The following is a 27,477-nucleotide window of genomic DNA, read 5'->3' on the forward strand; positions in this document are numbered from 1 at the left end:
GTTGTAGGAACGAAGCAGACACGGGGACGTGCAGGTATGTATTGCATTGGATAGAGGAAGGGGAGCGGGAGATTCCCGGTACGTACTCTAGGTTGTTCGCCGGAGCGATCCAGCTCACTAGGGGGGAGGACATGGAGATCCTTCACAAGGGCTCTATACGGCTGCTGAGAAAGGCGAGCTCTGAAGTGGAGAGAAGCAAGGCCTTGGAAGCCTGGTGAGCTAGTTGATTTCATCCCCAAGGCTTTCCGGCGGCGGAGACTGGTTATTCAGCCAAGCGTGCAGCAGAGTCGTCGAGATTCCTGAAATCAAGTCCGGCTTGCATTGCCGCTTTAGTGTTTTTTTCCCCCCAGTGCTGGCTATTAGCATAGTATAGATTAGAAAACCTCTTGGTGTCTCAATTGACATAGTCCTGGGTAAACTCCAGAACTTGCTTTCGGCTCTAGCTCGCTCCTCGGGTTTTATGAAGTGATCAAGATGCGTGTATACAGCACTGCATGCCCCTGGTTGGTGGTTCAATGACGGCTAGGTAACTCTAGCCCACTGGAAAGCATCAGGGCTTAGCAGAGGAGAACGTAGCTTAGATTTTGCCATTGGTTGAATTTCTGCTGGACCTGCTTCCTGGGTTAATATGTCTGCCTGAGAGGTGTTTGTTAGAGTTACTTAATTCATTTGTGGGTGTGTAGGTAAAATGTAATTGTGCAGCTTTAAGCCGAGAGTTGTGCAACATGCTAAAAGCAAATGCTAACCATCATAACTTGCCTTAACGTGTTGTATGAACACAGGCATTGTGCTTTGACAGCCATAGTGTATGCTTTGCTGGTTTATATAAACTCCGGTAAACCCCAGTAAACAGTAATACTGTCAGTGTAAGTGGTATTTGAGTACCATGCTAACAATACTGTAATAGTTGGGTCTGAGCCCCAACACTTGTGGTTAGGGGGGGGAGGGGTTGGGATGGGGGCTTGGATTAATCAGCCTGACATTGTGATTTTGTATTACATGATGAGTTGCTCCATGTCTTGTGCTAGCCATAGATCAGACATCTGCTCACTGATCTAATACCTGATATGGTAAGGTAACAAACCATAGTTCATTGCTTGTCATTTTGGGCAATACTGGTTGGTTAGCTGACACTTCCTGGATTTTCCTTTGTCGTTAAGTAATGTCAGCGTTAATCACAATCACTATAAAATTATATATCATGTATATGTAAATAGGTAAACACATATATAAAGTAAGTAAATATATGGGTAGATCTGGATGTGACTTAGATAGGTTTTAGGGATGGTGCTCCAAAATTCATTATTATTAGCAGGGAAATTGACGTCTCTGTTTCGTCTGCTGCAGTAGTTGCATTCCATGATCCTTTTCGAAGTTGCCCGACCAGGTAATCTAATCGTGCAGACAATTCTATATATACTGTAAATAAATATAATCTGTGCAACTGTTTATTCTTTGGACAGGTGACGGTTGTGTGGGTGTCACCTTCTCCACCACCTACCATGGCAATGAGGGAGTTGGTGGAGCCAGAGTGTGGGGGCTCTAATCCTTTGATGAAGCTGGCTAGCCACTTCATACAGGACAAGGGCCTGCAACAGGAAGGACTTCAGGGCTCCCTAGCATGGCCTCCCACTGGTCCAGTAGCAGATGTGGTAAGTTTGTCACACTTAGTCTGTTTTAGGGTACTATTGCTCCGTCTTGGAATAGGTGTAAAGCTGATTTAAAATATTAGGGACCGTGAAACTAATTCAACTTCTGGAGATGGTACAAAGTATTCAGTATGTTGATGCGTGTCCCATCTCTGGACTTTCCGCTAATCACTTTGATGCCATATACATCCATCTTTTTTTTTTATTGAAAAGTTTTAAGGTACAATTTTCCTTTAAAAATCCCCCCTTCCCCCTCCCTCCTCCCCCCCTACCTCCCCCCCTCCCCCCCTCCCCCCCCCCCCGACTTCCCAAAGCTAAATACAAGGTATATATATAAAAAGCAATCATAAACAATCATATACTAACAACTATAAACTCTAAAATCCAACACACTCTAGCTTATATAGGATAAAACAAGCCTTAATAATATTGAATATATATAAAAAGAAACTAAAATAAGAAAAGAGAAAAAAAAACGAAAGAAGACTTATTCAAATGCTACATAAAATTTCTTAACCCTATACTTGTTCTGGATAAACTCAATCCATTTTCTCCATTCCATAATATAGCGTTCTTGCGAGTGATCTTTCAAATAGGCCGAAATCTTCGCCATCTCTGCCAGGTCGGAAACCTTTAAAGTCCACTCTTCTATGGTCGGCAGTTCCTCTTTCTTCCAATATTGGCCTATCAAAAGTCTTGCTGCCGTAATTAGGTTCAACATCAACTTGGTGTCCACAACTGTAGCGTCTGCAATTATTCCCAACAAAAAAAGTTGCGGACAAAACTTTATCCTCTGTTTAAAAATCTTCTGCATATTCCACCAGACTTTTATCCAAAAAGCCTTAACCTTCTTACATGTCCACCATATGTGAAAATATGTTGCATCTTCATCTCCACACCTCCAACATTTAGGCTGATAATTCGGATACATACTTGCAAGCTTTTTAGGATCTAAATGCCATCTATAAAACATTTTGTAAAAGTTCTCCCTTAGATTTTGAGCTTGAGTAAATTTTACGTTCCTCACCCAAATCTTTTCCCAGGTGTCCATTGTGATAACTTCCTGGATGTTTTGGGCCCATTTTATCATACAATCCTTAACAAGCTCTGTTTCTGAGTCAATCTCTATCAATGCAAGATATATCCGTTTAATATGTGCTGGTCCCTGATTTCTAATTTGCTTTATCAAATTTTCATCAGTCATTGTAAATCCATTTTTCTGGTCTTCTTTCCACCTGGCCCGTAACTGAGTATATTGAAACCAATTTTGAACCACCTTCTCTTCTCGCAAGAGGCTATATGATTTCAAACACCAAACATTCCTTTCCAAGCTAAGGATCTCCTTGTACGTAGTCACATCATGTTTGAAGCCAGCATGTATATTTTCTATTGCGTGTTTTGGAATTGCCCACAATGGTATCTTACAACTTAACTTATGTCTATACTTCTTCCAAACTCTCAGCAATGCCTGTCTTAAAATATGCACCCTAAACACGTTGTCTACCTTCTTATCATACAACAAATATGCATGCCAGCCAAACAACAAATCATGGCCCTCAAGATTTAATAACCTCCCTTGCGTCAAGTTAATCCAATCACTTATTCCTGCTAATGCAGCAGCTTCATAATATAATTTAAAATTAGGCAATTTAAGGCCACCTCTCTCACGAGTATCTTGCATAATCTTAAGTTTAACTCGTGGCTTTTTCCCTTATACATCCATCTTGTCTGTTGTCTCTATTGCCTTGTATTTTTCTCACTTTTGCCCAGAATATTTTTTTCCTATTGCATCTATTTTGTATTGCATCAAAACGTATGAATTTCACCTTTACCTGATCCAGGACTTATTAGTTGGCTCTTACAGTTCACTGTATCTTTAGAAATTGTCTCTGAATCCATAGTTTGAAGATATGTGTTTTCTTTTTTCATTCTTTGTCATAGTCCTAATTGTACTGCCATTAAAATAGGAAATTGAAATATAGGATGCTTTTATGTTTGAGTTTATAATTGCACTAAACTGTAACTTGTGTAGTTTAGCACAGTGAGTTAATTCAGCCATTGGGGATTATTCAACAATTTTTCATTAAAAGAATGTGATTTAATACAGTATATAAATTCAGCTGTGAATCAGATCGTGGAACAGTGTGGCTTGGAAGGGTTTTAGGTTTCTTATAAGGTAGTTGTCACTACATACTTAGAGTCAGTAGAGTTTCCAAAATGATTTTTTTTTCACAGTGGCAGTTTCAAGAGCTGATTAAAAGTTGATCTGGAAAATTCCTGCTTCAAATATCACATTTGCCATAGATATATTATGTAGGCACACAATTATTCAGGCCAAGCTAGGCTCAAACCCATAGTTCATGGATTGAACTGAAGAATGGAAATAAATACTGTTAATAACCTGAATTTCCCACATTTAGTCCTGCAGGGATCCTTCCTTTAGGATATGTGGAGAGATTGGAACCACAGTTATATCTTCTTTTCCCATGTACCGTTCCATCTGATTTAAAATTGACCATTCTCATTGCCTAAAGAGCTGTATAATATCAAAGTCAGATGGAGCCTCAGAGGGCAGAGGGAGCTCAAGATAATTACCACATCTCTTCTGTTTTCTAGGTGCCCAAACCTCTTGGAAGAGCCACTGAAGATGATGTAAGCCTTCCCATATGTCTTGTTTCTATCTTCCTCACCATCCCTGACTTGTTCTATGACTTTATTTCCATCCCCTGATCTACATTTTGCCCATGCAAATTCCTGTATCATTTTCTGTGACAGCTGGTGGCAGAGTTCCTTCAAGAGCAGAATGGCCCCATGCTCTCCTGCGGCCCGCAAACATTCAAGATGGATGATCTGTTGGCTGAGATGCAGGAAATTGAGCAATCTAATTTCCGACAGGCCCCACAGAGAGGTAAATGTGAACAGGGAAGAGCCAAACACTTTCTGGACAAAAGGGAGTAGGGCAGGCTCTGGTCTTTTGTTTCTAAAAAAGGGGACGGAGAGGGTTGTGAATTATAGGAAAAAATACAGTCTGGTATTGGTCTCACCTGTATGTATTGGGAGATGTCTTTGTGTGTGTGTGTGTTTGATATTGGGACACTTATTGGGACCCATTCCTGTTCCTCAGCTCCAGGGGTGGCAGCGCTGGCACTCTCGGAAAACTGGACACAGGACTTCCTTGGTGCATCTGATAATGCAGTTGACGTTTCCGCAGATTATGATGGTGCCGATTGGTCCCAGGAGTTCATTGCCGAGGTTACAGGTAAGGCTGCTGTTGGGAAGATGTGGGCATCTCTCACTTTACAGGAGTTTACGGATATTTACTTATTTATTATTATTTATTTATCTACTGCATCTAATGGAGCAGGGTGGGAAAAACGAAGCCACTGTAAACGGAATGGGTGCAGGATTGGCAGAATAAAGGAAGTTGCCTGCATAGTACTAAAGAGTATCTCCTTTTTCCCATGCCATTCTTGTTTAGCTTCTTTTAGGCAGTCTTTTTTTCTTCTGTCTTGCCTTCTGAGGATTTAAGTCTGTAGACCTAGAAAAGTAGGCTTTTCTAGAAAACATATGTTCTAGAAAAGCATGTTTTGAGAGGTCAGTATAGCATAGTAGTGAAGGGATTCAGGTTTAATTCCATTCTCAGTCATGGGATAAAAGGGAGATCCCCATGTAAACTACTTTGCATTAGAGGGGAGGAGGAAGGATATAAATCTAATAATAAACTCTGGGTGCATTGGAGTTAAATTAACAATCATGTGCTACCTGAATACATGTTTATTGTAGCATAGGATTTGCTCAACTAGAGTTTCCTTGAATACATAAATGGCATTCTGAATTGAATGTAATTTTTCAACAGGGCCTTAAAGGCACAAAAGCCTTTTAGAGAAGGAAGATTGTGTGATACTTGGAATCATGTCTTGTTTTATAGTTATTTGCAGAGTTAAATGTTTTGTCTAGAGTCTTGTTATATCCAAATTAAATAAGTTGCGAGTCACTTTATTTTTCCCTTTACCGTGGTAGACTTGCAGACAAGGCAGAATTGCTACTGGAGCTCTGCTTCAGTCATTTCTCTGTGATTTCCTGATTGTCTTTAGTTGGGCTTTCAAAATCATTTTCCCAATCCCAGTTTCCTTTCTCTGGACTTTTTCCAAATTAAAATGGGTGATGGTGAATAATACAACAGTGTCCCGGCTGGAAGACTATTGACATAACTTTATGTAATAACTCATATTTTTGGGGTATTAGCTAGGGCACGGGTCGGCAACCCGCGGCTCTGGAGCTGCATGTGGCTCTTTCAGCCTTCTCCTGCGCTCCCAGTCCTCCGCCATTTGCAGAGAGACAGAGACAGAGAGACCCACTTGCGCTTCCCTTCTCTCTCTCTCTCTCTCTCTCTCTCTCTCTCTCTCTGTGTGTGTGTGTGTGTGTGTGTGTGTAAAAAAGAGAGTGGCCTCACACTGTTTTCCGAGAAGCTGACAAGCTTATTGGGCAGGGCTCCTGCCTTTGCTGCGTCTCCACAGGAAGCAGGAAGCAGCAGGAAGCAGGGCAGGAGAGCCAGTCCAATAAGAATGTATGTCAGCTTGTCCGAGAACAGCGTGAAGCCAGCTTACCAGATGAGCAAAAGATCAGAGAGAGGGAGAGAGGGAGAGAGAGAGAGAGAGAGAAACACATGCACAGCAACCTCTACTTCTTTTTAATTAAACTCTTCAATCAAGCTCCCCCCCCCTTGCTCACGCATGCACGAGTTTTGCGGCTCCCAGTGTTTTTTCCCCTCTGGGAAACAGGTCCAAGTGAGTCTTTGAGTGTTTAAGGTTGCTGACCCCTGAGCTAGGGCATTAGCTAGGATAATTGAACCTGATTTTTGAGTAGGATAGTAGGTATTTCTGTGCAGTGATGCTTAATAACAGTTGTTGCTTCTCAGGGCCCCTTCTTGCTTCTCACAGGCTGTTTAGTTACTAGTTTAGTTACTTTTATCCCATTTCTGTATAGATCCATTATCTGCATCTCCTGCCAAATGGGCAGAAGAATACTTGGAGCAGTCAGAGGAGAAGCTGTGGCTAGGTGAATCAGAAGATCAAGCCTCGGCTGATAAGTGGTGAGTAGCTCTGTGGTTTCTTCCTATAATTACATGTGAATCCATTGAGATGCCTGGAAAGGCTTTCCGAGTCCAACACTGGAAGGCCCATTCTTCTCCTACTTATCTTATGTAGCTTATAACTTTCTGAAAATCCAGCAGCAACAGGAATGCTGGTGATCAAATGGTCCTCAGTTCAGAGAATTTTTAATAGTGGAACAGAATTTCCCACTATTATGAAAGAGATTCTAAACTATGGAGGACCTTCCAAATTTACCGAATTGTCATCTGATATTACCCCGTCACGTTGGAAAAAAATACAGGTAGTCCTCAACTTACAACAGCTCACTGAGTGACCGCTTAAAGTTACAACAGCACGGAAAAATGTGACTCATGATCATTTTTCAAAGTTACAACTTGTGCAGCATCCCTGTGATCATGTGATCAGAATTCAGATGATTGGCAAACTCTTCCATATTTTTGACTGTTGCTGTTTCCCAAGGTCGTTATTCCCTTTTGTGGCCTTCTGACCAGCAGAGTCAATGGGAAAGTCAGATTCACATAACCATCAGGCTACTAACTTATCAACTGCAGTGATTCACTTAACAACTGTGGCAACAAAGGTCGTAAAATGGGGTGAAATTCACTTAACAGAAGTCTCATTTAACAACAGAAATTTTGGGCTCAATTGAGGTTGTAACTTTTGAGGACTACTGTACAGCATTTTCTTAAGCGAATTGGGTTTCCATTGCTGACTGCCTGAGTATCCAGGCTATATATTGTCTCTCTCAATAAATGTATAAAATATTCTGAAGGTGGATTAGATTCAGCAATTTTTAAGAGTTGAAAGCCACTCCTGAAGACTAAAAAGTAAACTCCATGTATGTTATATATGTTCAAGATGGAGTTATAATAGGACATGCAAATTGAACTGCAACCATGCTTTTATCTCTTGCACTCCTCTTAAGTAGTTAATAAACAAGGAGACTGTTTGCTTAAACTCTAACGGCAATTCATTTAATAGCTTGCCCCCAAGCTATTTCTGTGAAGAAAGCAGAATTAGAAGCTGATGTCAAAGACAATTTGATAAAGTATCCAATAGGAGCAGATTTCAGACAATGAGTGTGTACACTGGATTCCAGAGACCTAGATATTCATATCTAGATGATTGTTTGCAAAATGTGCTTCATCATATTTGTGGTGCTAAATATGGCATCCACTTGAAATGCTGAATGAGGTTATCTTAACGATTTGGGGTAAGATCAGATTCAATTTATATTTCAGCTCTGCTCAGATTCAGATATGACTTATGTATGCAGTGACTGAGATCAATAGATGAGATGGAGTTTAATCAAGTGAGTCCAGTGTTAATGGCAGTGTTAATGTAGGAAATTCATCTTAAGTGGAGACAATTGTTGTATCTCCCTTGAAGGACCATGTAGACCAGAGATGTCAAACTCGCGAGGTCACGTGACGTCACACAATGTATCGGAGCTTTTTCACCATTGCCGGCAATGGGGTGGGTGTGGTTTCCCGATGACATGTCCGGCCTGCGGGCCAGCAGTTTGACACCCCTGATGTAGACAATTCAAGGTAGCATTAAATCAGCTTCCGGTGGCGACGCGGCGCCGAAGACAGCCGCCTCCGGGCTGTCCGCTCCGCAGCTGTGTTTTTCCATCGTAAACAGCGCCGATCAGCTGTTTAGATGGATTTGAAGCCCCCTCCTCGGGAGAAGAGGACGGGGTGAGGCCCCAGGTAGGGGTTGAGCTCTCCGTGGCCGCCTGAACTGAGAGTTTGGGCGGCTGAAGGATTGAGCCCCCCCGAAGCCTGGGTTGCTCCGAGCTGCGCAGTGTCTCTGCTCCGTGATTTTTGGAGCAGAGCCAGGCGTTAGCAACCACCCCTGCCAGAAGGAATACTTTTGAGTATAAAGATGCAGGCAGAGCGGTACAGGAGGTTAAGGTGATGTGGACTTTTATTTTTACTCTCTAGCTCAACGGATTTTATAGCTTTAAAGTGAAAGTGCACAATAAGTGAAAGTGACGAAAGATGGTGGCCAAAACTTCTAAAGCTCTTCGGAATGCGGGGTTTTCCCCGGTGCAACAGACCTCGTTGCAAGCTTTGCTTCCTCCTGTACCTCCTCCGGCGTTGACGCTTAAGGATTTACAAGATGCCCTTGAAAAGCATTCACAATTAATATCTGATATGATGGATGAAAAGTTGAAAAAGCTGGAGGAGAAGTTGGAGAAGAAGATGGAAGAGAAGTTTAGAGCAATGAGGGTAGACATGTTGTCTATGATTGAAAGTGTAGCTGAATGTGTGCACCAGCTGGATGCAAAAGTGGAGGATCTCAGTCAAAAGAACTCTATATTAGAAGCAAAGGTATTAGAGAATGAAAATATAAGGGATAAAGTGGACGGAGAATTGAGCCTCGCTCAGTATCATCAGATGCAGTATGCTATTAGAATTAGGCTTAAAGGAGAATTCTAAAGAAGATTTAAAGCAGGTGATCTTTGAAGCTTTGGAAGCGGTATTGGGCCAGCCAGCATCTGAAATTGAGGGAAGTATGGATAAAATTTTTCGTGTAAATTCATGGATTGCAAGACAGAGGAAGCTACCCAGAGATGTGGTGGTCTATTTTACAAAGAGAGTAATTAGAGATGAAGTCATTCAAGCTGCTTATGATACTAAATTGGTAGTTGCTGAGCAAGAAGTCTTGGTTTTAAAAGAGATTCCTCCAAAGATTTTAAAGAGAAGGAAAGATTTTGCATTTCTTGTAGAGGAACTTAAGAAATGTGATATTAAGTTCAGATGGGAGATTCCAGTTGGACTGGTGGTGATGCATGAAGGTAAAAGACATCGTTTGGTTACTGTGGCCCAGGCACGTGATTTTTATAGCAATGTGTTAAAAGCAATCCCCCTACCACTTCTGGAAGCTGCAAAGGGATATGGTGAGGGAAAGCTTCAAGAAGTTGCAGATAGACAGATAGAGGAGAATGGTGCTGGAGGGGATCAAGTTACAGTCTTATCGGTTGCTGCAGGAGAGCAGAGGATGACGCGTGCCGCCCTAAGACGAGCGAGACGAGAGCAAGAGCAAGACCAGCAGAAAGTTATGGAACCTCCAAAGCGTACTTACAGCGAAGCTGTGGGAGGGGCGCGGTCTAAAGAAGTTGAAGGGGTCATTTCAGATATGCTCCAAAAGCTTTGGAGTGTCAAGATTGGTGACTAAATTTCTAATTAGAATGTCAATGGATTGAATTCATCATAGAGGAGAAAGAAAGCTTTTTAATATTTAAAACAATTTAAGACTGATGTTATTTGTTTGCAAGAAACGTATATTAGGGTTGTGGACTAAAAGTATTTGTATGCAAGCTTTTAATCAACAACAAGTTGATTTTTCTTAACTTACTATAAACAAAGGTTACCTAATTGGATAATAATTTTTTTTAAATTTTTTATCTTATTCTTATTGGAGATTGGAATGGTGTCCTAGACGTATAGATGGATGATCTGGAACTGCGAGACATTTGGCGTGATATATGCAAGAACTATTTTTGATTATAGTTCAGTTTGGTTGGAGATTAATAAGGTTAATAGAGATAGGCGCTTTTGGCGCGTAATTGAGAATTTGTCTAGAGATTAGAGAAATGTGGGAGAATGTAAATAATAGATGAAAGTTTTTTCTATGAAATTAATATTCCTTTTTTTTCTTATCTGTAATATTATTACTGTTTGTAATCATTTTACATGAGCCAGAGGGTGATAGAATTAATAGTTTATTGTTGATAGCATATGGATGCTTATGTTTGTTTTTCGTTTTTATACCCTGTATTTAGCTCTGGGAAGTCGGGGGGGGAGGTGGGAATGGGGGAGAGGGATAGGGAGGGTTAGATGGGGTGGGGGAGGGGGGATTAAAGTTAAAATGTATTGTAAAACTTTTTAAATAAAAAATAAAAAAAAGGTAGCATTAAATCCACCCTTATCTTTAAATGTCCAGGTGGTATCTGTGTCACCTTTTCATTTTGGTTGATTCCCAGCTGCAATCTCTTTTTGGATTGTATACAACTACACTTTGTACATGGTGGTACATTTAAACTAAGGTACCAATTGAACTAAGCTATTAGACCAGGCATGTCAAACTGCCGGCCCACAGGCCGGATGCATCCCGACAAAACCACGCCCTCCCCATTGCCGGCAATGGGGAAAAAGTCACGATACGTCACGCGATGTCACGTGACGTCGCGAGTTTGACATGCCTGTATTAGACACCTGGGCCAGATAAGAGAAACACATTCTTTCAGATTTTAAAATATCCTTTAGGAGACCGTTTACTCTGGATGCAAATCAATGTATTCTTGTACTTCTTGAAGCTCTTAATTGCCTTGTTCCAGATAATAAAAAGCTTGTTTGTTCTCTCATGTTTCTGTGTGAAAACCAAGATCTCTTTAGAGGCCTTTTAAGGGTTGGAATAGAGACTTTTATTTACTTATCCCTAGAAACATAACAGTTTTGCTATGGTTTGTGAATTATTTTACTTATTTTATATTCTTGTTGTAAGGGTTATGTGCTACTATTTTGCTTCTATAAGTGAAATTGGTTGGGGCTTGTTTTTTATTTTAATTTTTATGATATTTGTAAATTGCTTCTATGTTCTTTTTTCAAGCTAAAATTTTATGTTTTTATGTTAAAATTCAGACTAGGGTTTGAATTGCAAACTGGAACATGGGATAAGGAATAAATAATCTAGTGCAAAGGATCAAATCACTTTTGAACATAGCATTGTTTTAGTTTATCCTGACTGCCTGGTTTGTTCTGGTCATAGGTATGAGGAATACCAGCCTGAAGACGATCTGAAAAAAACAGCTAATGATTTTCTTTCAAAAGTGGACGATCCCAAGCTGAATGATTCTGAGGTAAAAATATAACGTGTTTTCTTCAAAAGAAATCACGCAAAGTTGTAAGGCTGGAGAAAAAATAATTGTGGGTATGTGTGTGCCGGTATATTTGATCCTGTATCTCATTTGAACACCACTAGCTATCAACATTTTCAGCTTCAAGGGCCATATGTGTACCCACAAGTCACACACACACCCTTTCCTTGCTTCCTTGCGCGTCATGTTTTCTTCCCAATGTCCTGATTTAAAGTACTCAATATGCATTGCTATGAATCGCCTGGGCTTTCTGCAGCCTGTTGACCATCTGACTGGATGGGCTGCCAGAGACAGCAAAATGAGGGAAGAGGGCTTGTTATGGGCTACATAGCCCCCTCCTGTGAAAAATTGAAATGCTATGGCTTCCCCCCCCCGAACTGATTAGGTTGATTTATTATTGTTACCTCATAAGGAAAATGATTCTCTTGATTTTCTTAAGGATTGCCTTTCTTTTCTGATCTCCAGATGTGTTAGGTTTCAGAATTCAGAATTTTCTTCCAGCCAACCTCTAGCACATCTGAAGATCATTGCATTTGGGAAGGCTGTCTTAGAAGATTGGTGCTCCACTGTCAGTAGTGTAATATAATGGCTAGAGTTTTGGAATTTGTCCTAATGATTTCCTAAAGAAAGCCTTGCTCACTAATGAAGCCTGCTGGGCAGTTATGGATAAAACCCATTAGGAAATGCAGAGTTAAATATAACCATGCACCAGGTTGGAAGCTCCTCTCTCTGCTGAGCCTTCTGCCTTTCATCAGTGAATCCCATGCAAGGCATGATCATCTTAGTAGTTCTTGTCCTCAGTATCATAATGGAGTTTTTGTTAACAGACACCCTCCCCTGCTTCCTTTCTGCAATCATTCATGGTGGAACAGCATTCATATTCTTAAGGATTAGTTAGAAACTGTGAGGCCAGATTTTACTCTTGTTGTCAGATCCAGATAAATTTTGGATGAGGCTGGGTGAAAAGGGGTAGTTAACCTGGATTTTCACCTGTACAGTAACCTTTTGGAGGGTTTTCTAGAGCCTTATTGCTAGCATTGTGTAATTATTTTACATAACCGCTGATTCTCATGTGCCCAGTAAAGCTGAATGGGCCTTTTGCCTTTTCTTGGAAGGTCTGTTCAGGCCAGGTGCAGGCTAATCCAGGCAAAAGATATATTTTGGAAGTGAAAGGACATGAATAATGATAATCTCTACCTGTGTCTCCTTTCTTCATGCAGTTCGTAAAATTTGTTCGCCAGATTGGAGATGGGAGGGTATCCATCGAGGCCAATCGGGTGACCATTAATCCCAGGGACCAGGATAAGGCAGAGCAATGGGCAACTGAGTTTATTCAGCAGCAGGTAGGATTCCTGTCTGCTGCTTGCTGCTTTCAGCAGGAGAACTCATGGCAGCTTGCTCCATGTAGCCAGTGGCCCCAGAACTGAGCAGAGCATCTGTAGATGAGGAGCAGATCAAAGTCATTCCCTTCCTAATTCTGTCCAAATAGCCTGAATGTTATATGTTGCTTTGCGTATTTAGCTTTCTTTTAGAAGACTTTTTCCCCTCTGCCTTCTCTGCTTAGGATACATCTGAAGCCTGGGTAGATCAGTTTGCACACACTGGGAATGCATTGGGCCTGGATCCAGAATTTGAGCAGGCCAAGACTGCTGTGGAGGTAATGGACGTGGCCCACCTTCTTCTGTGATAGGAACCGTCTCTGATACATTTATTTGAGGAAAAAACCTGGGTATTTTCTTTTTCTCTCCTTTCTCTAGTCAGATGTGGATTTTTGGGACAAATTGCAGGCTGAGTGGGAGGAGATGGCCAAGCGAGATGCAGAGGCTCATCCTTGGCTAACAGAGTATGAGGATCTTGCCAGCTCCACGTACGACAAGGTATCTGCTGCAGAAAGGATGCTGGGCTTTGTACTCTCCGTCCCTCATTTTTCTTCTTGATGGTACAACTCTTACTAGCGAGTGGTGTGGATAGTAACTTATAGATAGATAGATAGATAGATGGATAGATATAGATATAGATATAGATATAGAAGATAGAAGATGCTCTCTGCTTACCTCTGCACCTAAGACTCCACTTACCTTCTTCAGTGCTGTCCTCCACGCTGATTAATTGGCAAGGAAAGATGCACCGCCCCGGACTTGCAAGCAGAAGAGAAAAGCAGATGGACTAGTTCTTCCTCTTGTTGTACCTTAAATAAGCAGCAAAACCCTGCAAGTGTCCCATCTCTTTTTTTAACATCCTGGGAGCAGCCTCTGGAAGAACTGATGTCTTGTTCTTCCTCCCTTGTAGGGATACCAGTTTGAAGAAGAAAACCCTGTACGGGACCACCCGCATGCTTTTGAGGAGGGGCTGAAATGTCTGGAGGAGGGGCATCTCCCCAATGCTGTCTTATTCTTTGAGGCTGCTGTGCAACAAAAGCCCGATCATATGGAGGTGAGTGAAGGAGGGCCAGCATCTCTCTGCCTTAAAAGGTAAAGGTAAAGGTTCCCCCGCACATGCGTGCTAGTCGTTTCTGACTCTAGGAGCCGGTGCTCATCTCCGTTTCAAAGCCAAAGAGCCAGCACTTGACCGAGGACGTCTCCATGGTCATGTGGCCAGCATGACTAGACGCCAAAGGCGCATGGAACGCTGTTACCTTCCCACCGTAGTGGTCCCTATTTTTCTACTTGCATTTTTTACGTGCTTTCGAACTGCTAGGTTGGCAGAAGCTGGGACAAGTAACAGGCGCTTACTCTGTTACGCAGCACTCAGGATTCGATCTGCCAAACTGCCGACCATCTGATCGACAAGCTCAGCGTTCTAACCCACTGAGCCACCATGTCCCCTCTGCCTTGGCTTATGTCAAACAGCAGCCTAGCCCCTGTGTGCTGCAGGCAGGACCAACTCTGATCACGTGGAATTAGATATATTCCTTCGTAACATTTGTAATTGGAGGTGGAGGGTCTTTACTTGGGTGCCAAGGACTCGATGTGCCAACTGTCCCAGTTTGCACAGTCTAAAAAAGAGTTCACCAAGAGTAAAACTTTATTGAAAGATCCATCTAGGTACAGCAGAAGCAAAATCAGTTCTGAGGTTTTCCTGCGAAAACCGCCATAGTAAAAAACCCCTTTTCTTCCCTGGGCCACCCACAGTTCATTGTCCACCAATTATATGCAGTGCTTTTGTTTTGGGAAAATAGTCTGCGCCGCCGTTTGAACAGTTCTTGGGACTTGACCTTGGTGGGTATCTCCTCTCAGGCCACAGAAGACTTTCGTGCATTCCTTAATTTCCCCCTCCCCCTCCCAAGGAATTTACCAAACTCCCCTCCCGTTTCTGTTTGGCAAACTGTGAGCCGAAATCAGGTTTAGGCAATGATGAAGTCAATTTCAGTTTTGACATCATGTTCCTCTTTTGTAGAACTGGAGCAGAGTTGTTTCAGATCAGAATTTAGTTCTTCGCTCTCCTTCCTGGACAGGGTTGGGGTGCGTGCCACCTTCTGGCTCATGATTTCTGATGTTTTCCCAAAGCCGAGTTAACCATGAGAAGGACAGAAGTGGCTGCTTCAGGCACCAGTTGGGATTTTGCCTTACACCTCCACCATTCTGATCATTCCTGAGAGTAGCTGCTTGAGTATGCTTAAATCACTTGGCTCTCTGGGCCAGCTGGTTGCTTTTGAAGTGCTATCAAGCGTGCACCCCCTCCTCCCCAGAAATATTTTTCCCCTTCCAATGACAAAAAAGATGGAGAGGAGAAAAGAAGATTTGCAAACATCAGCCCCCTCTCTTGTTTTTGTCATGTCTTTGTGTTAGGCTTGGCAGTACCTGGGAACCACCCAAGCTGAGAATGAACAAGAGCTTGCTGCAATAAGTGCCCTCCGACAGTGAGTAACCTTCCCGAGCAGCCGAAGTGCAAGGCCTTGGGACCTTCCAGTGTGGTAGTCCAAAGTCTAAAGGCCAATGAAGCTGACTCTTTGGGGATGTGTGTGAACTTAAGCTATACCCTTGCATCTTCTCCTCACCTGAAACAAAACTAAATCCATTGTTTGCAACTGGCCCTTTGATGTGGGGTCAGCAGGATTTTCTTTCTTAGGGCAGAAAGAATTGGTTTGGCAGGGATAGGATTGCACCAGTTGCAGCTGTATCCCTTGGTGTTTTACCTGTATGATTTTCCTGCTTCCTTTAGGTGCCTGGAGTTGCAGCCCGGAAACCTCACTGCACTTATGGCTTTAGCTGTCAGTTTTACCAACGAATCACTGCAGAAGCAGGCATGTGAAACCCTTCGTGACTGGTTGCGCCACAAACCGGCCTATGCAAATCTGATGGGAAAAGAACCCGAAGAGGAGAATTCTAGCCCAGGTCTTGGATCCTCCAAACGTATTCTGGGTTCCCTCCTAACTGAGTGAGTCTGCAAAATGAGCAATAAATGGGAACTGGGCAAATAGAATAGAATAGAACTGGAAGGGACCTTGGAGGTCTTCTAGTCCAGCCCTCTGCTCAAGCAGGAGAACCTATGCCATCTCAGACCAGTGACTGTCTAGCCTCTTCTTAAAAATCTCCAGTGATAATAAAGCAAGATGGGACTGGCGGTCACCCTTCTTACCACATTGGTCTCTTCATTTTTTCCTTCCTCAGCTCACTTTTTCACGAGGTGAAGGAATTGTTCTTGGCAGCTGTCCGTACCAACCCCGATGTTGTGGATCCTGATGTACAATGTGGCCTGGGTGTTCTCTTCAACCTGAGTGGCGAGTATGAGAAAGCTGTGGATTGCTTCACTGCTGCCCTGAGCGCACGCCCAAATGTAAGGAAGGCACAGGGAGAGGAAAAGGGTATAGAAGGAAGGTGGCATTGTTTTTTCTCTCTTTTTTTAATTCATTTTTTTTCCATACATACAATAGTAATTTTTTCAACCAACATGCAGTCTGAGTTTACATGCTATTACATATTTAATTCCTAATCCTTCCTTCTTTCCTCCAGCCAAGGGTAAAATAAATCCCAGGTTTGATAATAGTCTGTTTCTTCTTCTTTTTTTCAGTCTCATAGTCAATCTGTCCATCTCTGCGCATTCTAGTATTTTTTTAATTATTTCTTCATCTGATGGTACTCCTTCATTTTTCCAGTGTTGTGCAAATATAATTCTTGCCGCTGTTGTGACATGCAAAGTCTAAGTATAAGCTTTGTTTATTAATCTTTTCTGGCACTAAAGGTAAAGGTAAAGGTTCCCCCGCACATGCGTGCTAGTCGTTTCCGACTCTAGGGGCCGGTGCTCATCTCCGTTTCAAAGCCGAAGAGCCAGCGCTTGTCCGAGGACGTCTCCGTGGTCATGTGGCCAGCATGACTAGACGCCAGAGGCGCACGGAACGCTGTTACCTTCCCACCGTAGTGGTCCCTATTTTTCTACTTGCATTTTTTACGTGCTTTCGAACTGCTAGGTTGGCAGAAGCTGGGACAAGTAACAGGCGCTCACTCTGTTACGCAGCACTCGGGATTCAACCCGCCAAACTGCCGACCATCTGATCGACAAGCTCAGCGTCCTAACCCACTGAGCCACCGCGTCCCTGTTTCTGGCACTATACCTAATAAAAAAAGTTCAGGTTTAAAATCAACATGTTCTCCTAACATCTTTTCTATCCAAGTACTGTATGTATTTTCCCCAATAATTCTTTATCACATGTCCACCAAACATGATAATATGTGCCTGACTTATGTTTACATTTCCAACATCTACCTGATATATTTTTAAACATTTTTGCTAATCTTGCTGGTGGCAAGTGCCATCTATAAAACATTTTATATACGTTTTCTTTATAGGAAGTTGACATTGTCAATTTATACTTTCCCATAAATTTTGTCATTTTTCTAATTCTATTATAACCAAAAAAAATTACCCATCTTCTCATTGTTTCTTTGACTTGTTCACTTTCCATTTCTAAAGTTAATAAAAAAATATATATTTTCTTAATTAATTTTTCATCCGAAGTGAACAATGTCTTATCAAACACAGTTTGTTCCTTATAAAATGCATACATTTTAACATCTTTATCATATCTAGTTTGCATTTGTAAATGTGTCCACCATGTTAGGTTGATACCCTGATTTTCCATTTCTTGTTTAATTTTTAAATTTCTGTCAGAATTTAGAATGTCTATGTCCAGATTTTTTCCAAGTCCACTAAATTTGGGTGTACAAATGCTTCCATTGGTGATAACCACCCTGGAATTTTAAAATATATTTTATTTTTTATTTTTTCCCATGTTAACAATGCTATATAATGATTTTGGAAATATTTATGAACTCTATTTTTCTCATACCATAAGAAAGCATGCCACCCCAATTGTAAATCATGCCCCTCCAGATATAATGACCTTTTGTTTTTAAGAATTATCCATTCTTTTACCCATGTTAATACAGTTTCTTAATAATATAGAACCCACTCCGGTAAGCGAAATCCTCCATTTTCCTTGGCATCTTGTAACAATTTCCGCTTAATTCTAGCTTTCTTTCCTTGCCAAATAAATTTCAAAGTTAGTGAATTCAAATCTTCCAAAAAAAAATTCTCCAATTTTATAGGTATTGTTTGAAATAGAAATAAAATTTTTGGTAGTAAATTCATTTTCACTGTGGCAATTCTTCCTAATATTGACAATTGCAAATTTTTCCAAATCCAGTTTTATTTGAGTCAATCATTTTGTGTAATTAACTTCTTTTATCATTGAACATCTTGCCATTAACTGTATCCCCAGATATTTAACCTTTTTAACTATCTGCAATTCTGTCTTTTCCGATAATTGTTTCTTTTTTGCTTATCTGTAAGGTTTTTAACTATTACTTTAGTTTTTTCTCTATTTATTTTCAATCCTGCCATTTTCCATACTGTTCTGTCTTTCCCAATAGTTTAGGGATCTTCTAAAATAAACACCAAATCATCAGCAAATGCTGGTAATTTATATGTTTCACCTTTTATTTCTAATCCTTTAATTTCTATATCTTGTCTAATATTTTTATTTAAAACTTCCAAAGTGAAAATAAATAACAGTGGAGATAGTGGGCATCCTTGCCTTTCCTTATCTCAAAGTTCTCCATATAGTCTCCATTCACAATCACTTTCGCTGTTTGTTTATTGTATATCGTTTTTATCATATTTATAAAGTTCTGTCCAAAGTCCATTATTTGTAATTGTTGAATCATAAATTGCCAGGAAACATTATCAAATGCCTTTTGGGCATCCAGAAATACTAGTGCCATTTGTTTTACTGGATGCAGTTCATAGTATTCTAATACATCCATTATCACTCTTAAATTGTTTTTAATTTGTCTCTTTGATCTGATCTGAATGTATAAATTCAGTTAGGTATCACTTCAGTCTCTCTGCCATTATTGAAGTGAAGATTTTATAATCCACATTCAGTAACGATATCGGTCTGTAGTTCTTTATCTGTATCAAATCTGCATCTTCTTTTGGTATTAAAGTGATATTTGCTTCTATCCACGTGTTTGGAAGTTTAGCCTCCAACAAGAGTTCATTACAAACGTCTTTCACCGGTTCGCTTAATGTGTCTTGTAGGGTTTTCTATAACTCCGCCGGTAGTGCATGTGGAAGGTGGCATCGTTTTCTCACTGAGGCTGTTTCTGATAGCAGGAGTCAATTCTGAAGACTCTTCCGTACCAAAAGTGGTATGGAAATTAATGGGGAAATACCAAAAGTGGTATTTCCCCATCTCAGTAAAAACTAAGAGAAGCACTTTTGAATGCTATCTAAAGCTAGAGCACTTCTGTCATTTTCAAGCAGCCTTTACCACAGTCTTGCAAAGGAGGTGAATCTGTTTCCTATGGGTGTGACTGATAGGAGACTTCAATCTGAGAGAGAGAAATCTCTGCCTTCCCTCCACCCCCAATAATTTTATGGCAGAGCCAAGAGGTGGCTTTTTGGGTTGTTATCTCAACCCCTTAGCTATCATACTTCCCCTACAATCTTTATCCATTGTAAGGGAAAGAGAAATAGAGAAAGACTAAGGAACGTAATCACGGTCAGTCCAATCTACTTCATAGGATTGTTATTGAAGGGGAAAATGGGAGGGAGGACTATAGAAAGGCACAGTGATGAGCTACTGAAGCTAAAGACCAAGACTAAGCAAATAGTCTTGAAACCCAGAAAGTTTGAGAATAATGTGTTGTTTCAGGGGAGGGGAGGAAAAACCAAAGTTGTTCTACCAAGTCTGATGGAACCTGCTTCCCTCTTCTAGGATCATCTCCTTTGGAACAAGTTGGGAGCTACCTTAGCCAACGGGAACCGGAGTGAGGAAGCTGTAGCTGCTTATCGGCAGGCACTGGAACTGCAGCCAGGCTATATACGTTCTCGCTACAACCTAGGCATTAGTTGTATCAACTTAGGAGCCCATAGGTGAGTTGAGTGGCTTTAAAGCTGAGGTTGGTTCTACTGCTGCTTTTGATTAGATGAGGCCACCATAGGCTTGAGCTACTACATGAGTGGTGGATCAGGCAACTCTGAAACCCAGAGAAATTGCCATCACAGTTGACTTGATAGTGCCTTCGCTCATTTCACCTCCTCTTTCAAAAGGTCATATTCACTGGCTTTTGGTGTGTCTCATCTACAGTGGTGCTTAAAAGTTTGTGAACCTTTTGAATGTTCCATATTTCTGCATAAATACGACCTAAAATGTGATCTGCTTTCCACACAAGTCCTAAAAGTGGATCAAGAGAACCCAATTAAGCAAATGAGTCAAAAACATTATAGTGTTCATTTATTTACTGAGGAAAATAATATAGTGGTTAAGGTGTTGGGTTAGAAACCAAAAGATTTTGAGTTCTGTGCCCGCTTTAGGCGTGAAAGCTGTCTGGATGATTTGGGGCCAGTCAAACTTGATTCAACTCATCTCATAGGGTTGTTGTGGGGTAAATAGGAGTATTTGGTAGGTTCCCTGCTTTGTGTTACCTTTAAAGTAACAAAAATGATCCAAAGTATTTGTTTTGGCGAAACCAGCAAAGAGCACCTAAGGTGTATGGGAAATGGAAGTCTTAGAACTGCTCCTTCCTTCTCCTTGTGGCTAACATTCCGGACTGGATTGTCTGTCTGGACTGTGAGCTATTCTTGATCACTCTAACTCCCTTCATTGCCGTATGCTGCTGTCTTGACAGAGAAGCTATAGAACACTTCTTGGAAGCCCTGCAGATGCAGCAGAAGAGTCGTGGGCCACGGGGTCAACAGGGAGCCATGTCTGACAACATCTGGAGCACCCTCCGTATGGCCCTCTCCATGCTGGGCCAGAACAACCTCTACGAAGCTGCAGATGCCCATGACCTTCCTACCCTCCTACAAGCTTTTGCTATTCAGCAGTGACTCATTGATGGGCTCCCCTGTGAATGCAGGAGGGGCCCTCTTCCATACCAGTCCCTTCTTTCTCTTGCCACCCAGACAAACATGGCCGAGTCAGGGACGCTTCTCTCTTAATTCTGAAGCTGTCCCTGAAAACAACATAGACATCTATTTTTGGTCTCCTTTTAAGGGCAGGCCACTGGTTTACATGTTGTGCTGGATCATATTTCTGTCAAATTAAGCTCCCTTAACCTATGGAAATCCAGCAAGGAAGGGTACCTACTGTATGCCTGTCCCAGCCTGCAAAATTTAGTCTAGGAAAAAAAAACAACCCCTTGAGCAGAAAAGTATTTAAATTTCCCTGCAATGGTGTCTAGTAGGCAGAGATTTAAATATAGTGGGCTTTTTTCTTATAGGTCAGCCTCTCTGATACAAGGAAATGAATACTGGCCCTTGAAGAAGGACATTAGTTTTGCCTGCTAAATCAGAGTGAATGCTGGTGTTTTTTGCACATCCGGTTAAGATGATTTCATTGAAAAGCCCTTTTGCAAAAAGATGAATCAAAGTATGAATTTTGGGCTCTGGACTTGAAAAGTGCTTCTAATGTTAAAGGGACAACAGAAAGGGAATGAACACCACTTATGAAGTAGCAACGTAGATGATGTCACCACCCCAGAGATGGGAAAGGAGCAGCCGTGTATTTATTAAAGTAAGAATGTATCTGGGAAGACTTGGCAGTTATCAGAGACACAAAGTGTGGGCCAAGAACTTTCTCTTAGTTACCCCTCTGCCATTTTGGTTCTTCATAAATAAACTGGGTGGGCTATCTCTCTTCATCAGGCTTTTCCCTTTGGTGTAATTGGCTCTTTAAATATAAATATATGTATATGATTTTTGTTGGGAAAATGTTTTTAAATTGTAAAGTATTTTGTATAATAGAAAGTGAAAGAATAAAACCTGCCAAATTAAGCTGTCAGGTTTTCATTTTGTCCATTGTTTGCCAGAAAGCAGCAGGGATCACCATTCCTACACCACTAACACTGTTAACTTGTATATATTTGAAAAATCTCCCATTATATTATAATTCATGCTTTTTGCACACAACTTACGAGCTACCTTTCTGAGGTCTTTCACTCATTTCTGACATAATTGGCCTCCTCAGCCAGTCTCGGGTTTAGGCAAACTTCATTAATAGTCATTTACAGATGGTGAAAGCCACGAGTTGAGGGGAGATTGGAAGTTATTTGTTTGGAACTCCATATTACTGCAGAGCTTTTATCATGCATTTTCTTGTATTAAGGTCTCCTTTAAAAAGGGAATAAAGCTGAAGAAACAGCGATTAAAGAAATAATTCTAGAGGATTTTTCCAGACCCCAAAATCAAAAAGGCCACTAGGTAATCTTTCATCTTAGCCTTCCTTTTCCTTTGATTTATGATGTTGCATGATGAATAAACTCAGCCAGTATCTAAAATATTCAGCTTCCTATCTATTTTTATTGACTCTGTCTGGGCAGGGATCAGCATGAGGAGGAAACTGAATCTCATCCTTCCCTTTCTGATCTTTCCGCCAAGATTTTAATACTTGAACAGATACAGAGCTGCACGATGCCAATTTTGTTATTACATAACTCAGATGATGCGCATTGACTCCTCCAGGCATTAACAATTACCAAATATGTGTAAGAAGGTCTTATTTCAAACTTTCAAACATTATCAGTGAATCCACTTCTTCTTGTGCCATATCCATTATCGGATGTTGGCGATCATGTTGGCAATCCTGTTTTTATCAGCAGCTGCACGAAAAAGTGCTGCTGAGTTTTGTCCAAACCAGTCCCTTTGATTCTGAAGCCATGATGTTCTTCTGCCTGGACCTCATTTGCCTTCAATCTTTCCCTGGAGAATTAAATGGAGTATGCCGTATTTTTCTGGGTGTCACATCATATGTCCGCATTTTCTAAACACCCTTAATTTTGAGGGTTTCCCCCCTCCCCCATTAAATGGTTTATGCTTAATAGTAGCTGCAGTTTCCTATTTTGTTTCTACAATGAGTTTTAGCCATGTTTCTAACGGGTAATTCTGAATTGTTTAATTTTGAAGGATTTTTAGGCAAGGGCAAGCACAAAGAAAGAGTCTTGAAATGCTGGGACAGGCCCTCTTTTATTTAGCTCTCCAAAAGACACACATTATCAGCTTATCTTACATCTGCAAAATTCATGCATGTCTTTGAGGACATGCATAGCCATATGATATAAACATTACAAGCAATACAAATATTAACTGTAACATACAAGAATAGACTTGGCATCCCTTTAAACAACCAATAGTGAAACTTCGTGGTGTATTACAAAGCAGACAAACCTAGTGGTGTAGATGGTGCAGCAGCCTACAGCTGCTTATGCTACTGTAGAAATCCAAGCTGGTGCAGTTAAAGCTGCCTATTCTGACATCTCCAGAGTGCTGGGAGCTGCACATCAGTCACTGCTTTCTCTCTTTTAAATCTGTTTGTTTGTTTGTGCAGGTGCAAGTTGGTGGTAGATTTACAACCTACAGTGATGCCCAGAAGTTTTTTTTATTCAGTCCTTCTCAAACCTGGTACTACCTTTGAAAATTAGAACTGTTATTGGACTTTTGGCTACATATAAAATCTTGATTATTTCTTAAATTTCTTTGCACATTAGAGTACTTTAAAAAATCCAGTTTGACCTTCCATTGTCCATGCACAATGCTTCCAAGTTTTTTTTAAGAGATCGAATGAAGTGAGATACAACAATGAGCACTGGGGGGTGGGGGGTGGGGGGAGAGAAATCACTCCTGTTCTTACACTGGAACTCAGGATGACACCAAAGAAATGGATGGGAATGCATTCATGGCAAAGCCATACGGGTTTTAACATGAAATTAGAATACATATTAAAATGTATGAAGATATTTGAAGACATGATAGCCATGTGTGCAGATGACCTTAAAAGGGGAGAAGACAGATATATCAAGACATTTTTAACAGCCATTTCATGTGATTATCTTAGAAAATGTGAACCAGACAAGCAACAATAGTATATTGTTTTCATGCTTAGCTTTTAGAAGCATTTCTGTGATAGCTCTGAGGAACAGGATTATAGCTTAGATAAATCTTTGATATGAGAAAAAGGAAACTATTCAATTTCTTAGGAACTAAGAAAACTATTTTTCATTTTTATATATGCTGTTAGAAGCAGCTTAATTGACTAAACATACTTTTATCTCTTAAAATGTCATGTTTTAGCCCTTAGAAACTAATTCACTAATATCACTAGTGTTGTTATGAAGGTACAGCAAAGTGGCATGCAGACAGAAATGATTGTTCAAGGTATTTGCACCAACTGCAAGTGAGGGAAGCAAACAGATCATTTAGTATGATGCCAGTGGATAGATGACATTTGCTAGATATGGAACTCAATTCCTGTTCAGCAACCACCATGCTATCAGCAGTGTGACTCAGTAGAAGCAGATGAAGACATCGATGAATGTTAAGTAGGTAGTCCAGTTTGGAAGGTTCAAAACTACCTTGATGTAGATGACCTCCCCCAGCTTCTTCACAGAGAAATCCATTATGGAGGAGATCAGGAAAAAAACCTGAGATTGGCCCATTTTCTCCCCAGTGGCAAAATGTATCACCACCGCTCACAAGAAAAGAAACCGTGGCTTGTTGTAAATTGCTTCTATAGCCCTTACACCTGCCAACCAAGATGGCATTTGATGCCATACTATTTCAACAAGCCTTTTCTTTTACATGTAAGCAATTTAAAAAATGATTGTTTTTAAATAATCGGAAAGTAAGATATTCAGGAGGTACATGGAACACTGCTAACATACAAAGTTCACTAGTGCCATTTGGGGTATGGTCTCTGTATTTTTCTCAAACTGTCGTGAGTCTAACATCCAATGAAAAAAATAGAGTACTCAATCCACCTACAACATTATGACCAGGCATAGACAGTTGGTTGAAGAGCCCAAATGGTACTAATCTGCTTTTATTCAATCAACTTTAAAGTCACAAGAATATTTTAAGATTTTAAAGCCACATGAAATGGCTTTTCTGTCTTCAGCCTTCCGGTCCCTATTGTTTATTTTGAACCAAACCCAGGCAACCTTCACTTGCTGTGTGGAATTCCAGGAAAGGAAGCTTTCTAATGCATGCTGAAGAGATGTCTGTTGACTAATATGAAAGGCTTCCAGGACTAGTTCATGATTAGCACAAGGAAGCCATTCTGCCCTAAATAAACCATTCAAGCTGAATGTAGATTTCTTTGTCTGAAAAAAAAGGATCTAAGCTAAGAAATAAACATCCCCTGAGGTTTCTAGCAGATAAAAAAGATATGGTTTTTCAGAGCCTTTCAGCACAAAATAATCTTGATGATAAAATCCTTAATGCTCTGATGAAGAAATACTAAATTCATGTTAAGTATTAAGCTATTTGAGACAAGCTTAATTTTATGACTTTCTTTAGCCTCAATATGAGGTGTAAGGTCTGTGTCATCTAGGTTTATATTTACAAGCATTCTGAATATTTCAAGAAAAAGAGCGTAACTGTGTGTTGATTATATCTCACATCAATTATTTAATGTTTTCAGAATGCATTGAAACTTGAAATAATCCAGGGATATACAGTACATGAATGAACACTGAAGGCCATGTTATAATGTTTTTTTTGTTAGATTCCAAAATCATCATCTAGTATTTTCGTTTTCCTCAAAATCTGCCACTTCAGGATTAAATTAGATTTGATGAAGAAGTCCACTTGATGACTGGATTTCAAAACTCTTAAGAGTTCATCAGGTCCATGATACGTTTCTTGTATTCACCAGGATTCTTAGTGAAGATCCACTACAAAATTCTTATTGTCACTGAATTAATCCCAGAGAAATATATCTTATCTTTTACATCCATGGTAATGCCTTTGTCCAAAGGTATTAAAAATTAGTTCCTGATGGACCCATTGTCTCATAACTATGTCAGATGTAAGTTAACTAGTGACTTAAATCCAAATGTATGCTTATTAGTTTCTATTCCCCAACCAGAAGCCATGGTATTAATAACATAGCATTAAAATTATATAGTAATAGTCCTAGATAAAGTAATAAAACTTTGGATATACAGTAGTTATGTTTTTTTCTACATATGAACAGGTCTTCTATCTATCTGTGAAAATCCAATCAATAATTCTGTATGTCAAGGTTGTTTTGCTGTTTAAGGACTGGGCTTTTTTGTGTTATATATACTGTACATTTATTCTAATATGCCTTGCTGGTTTGAGGTTTTTTTCCCTTTTTCCTTTTAATTTTTGTATCTGGTTAATGTTTCATTTCTTCTTTTTGTGCATGTGTATAAACACACAAACATACGGGACATCTAAGCAGCTGCTGAGCGAGCACAGAGATTTGTTTGGAGTACCAGAATTGAGTGAGAGCTCATCTATAGTCCATGCAAAGATCCTTTTATGGTTTGTCCAAGTGGTTTCACTTTAGCTCTCTCATTTTTTGGAAAGGGACAGTCATTCTCTGGTAAATCTTGTTCAATGAATGGAAACCAGAATTCCTGCCAATCTACTACAAATCACCCACAGTTCAGTAGATCCTAAATTACCTTCCATTCATCCCTGAATAAATGGATAGTTAATTCCAAAGCACTCCATAAAAAGGCATTAAAAACAGGGAAGTATCTACATTTCCTCTCAAACAATTGATTCTCTTTAGCAACTGCCTGCAATCGATGATGAGCAGGCTAATAAGGCTGCATATTGCATTGGCCCATGATTTGATTCACCAGGGTTAATTAAATATAGTACAATTGGGCAGAATCTGCACATCATATAATACGATCGGTTTGGGCTTGGCATAGACACACACCTGGTTTCAACCATCCAGATGCCCCTAGACAACAGCAAGGAAGTTAATTGTCTGAATCTCTTTGATGCCAGCTAGCAGAAGTCCATGTATCTGCAGCCCAGATCTTGGTGCATGCCTACTGCACTGACCCAGCCACTGTTCAATATGCTCCCACAACTCAGATGAAGTTTTCCATTGCATTTGTCAATGGGCACACAACATTGCTTTACTTATATGGATAAATATAAATATTTCTTGTGTGTGGGAAAAAGGTGTAGTGATTCATCTGTAGATCTTTTGGGAAAAGAGGGGTCCCTCTCATGCTAGGCAAACACAGGTACAGCAAAAAGATTCAATCAGAATTCATTACAATCAGACTGGCTTCTTTCTCAGTTCTTTCTGTATGAATAGGAGCTTTTGGAACTCAACTTGGCAACTTCTGTTTGTAAAATACATTTTAAAATGTAGGAATTGCAGACATTAGAGCAGACATGTCAAACACAAGGCCCGGGGCCCAGATCCGGCCCGTGAAGTGGTTTCATGTGGCCCGCGAAGCTACCCTGTAAACAGTGAGGGAACGGCCCCCGCTGCCTTGGCCCCGGCCCAGGCCAGCCAGAAGCCAATGTACAATTTCGTGGTGGTCATCTATGCTGAAAT

The 27,477-nt window shown here is 40.5% G+C and overlaps 1 protein-coding gene across 4 annotated transcripts; it reads left to right on the forward strand.

Moving 5' to 3' along the window:
• Positions 1 to 21,933, forward strand: PEX5 (peroxisomal biogenesis factor 5). 4 transcript variants are annotated; one of them, XM_081317951.1, is made up of 16 exons: positions 1 to 34; positions 1,464 to 1,652; positions 4,266 to 4,301; positions 4,425 to 4,557; positions 4,774 to 4,908; positions 6,636 to 6,741; positions 11,540 to 11,630; positions 12,869 to 12,991; positions 13,213 to 13,305; positions 13,406 to 13,525; positions 13,938 to 14,081; positions 15,437 to 15,507; positions 15,810 to 16,025; positions 16,259 to 16,424; positions 19,867 to 20,024; positions 20,780 to 21,933. In XM_081317951.1, the coding sequence occupies exons 2-16, from the start codon at positions 1,503 to 1,505 to the stop codon at positions 20,979 to 20,981; spliced, it is 1,944 nt and encodes a 647-aa protein (XP_081174077.1). In that variant the 5' UTR covers positions 1 to 34; positions 1,464 to 1,502; the 3' UTR covers positions 20,982 to 21,933. The 4 variants fall into 4 exon arrangements, with proteins under 4 accessions (XP_081174077.1, XP_081174079.1, XP_081174080.1 ...); XM_081317952.1 differs by lacking the exon at positions 1 to 34 and adding an exon at positions 60 to 78; XM_081317953.1 differs by lacking the exon at positions 12,869 to 12,991.
• Positions 21,934 to 27,477: the final 5,544 nt, after the last annotated feature.

The sequence above is a fragment of the Vipera berus genome, assembly GCF_964194415.1.
Source record: "Vipera berus genome assembly, chromosome: 2".
NCBI lineage: Eukaryota > Metazoa > Chordata > Lepidosauria > Squamata > Viperidae > Vipera > Vipera berus.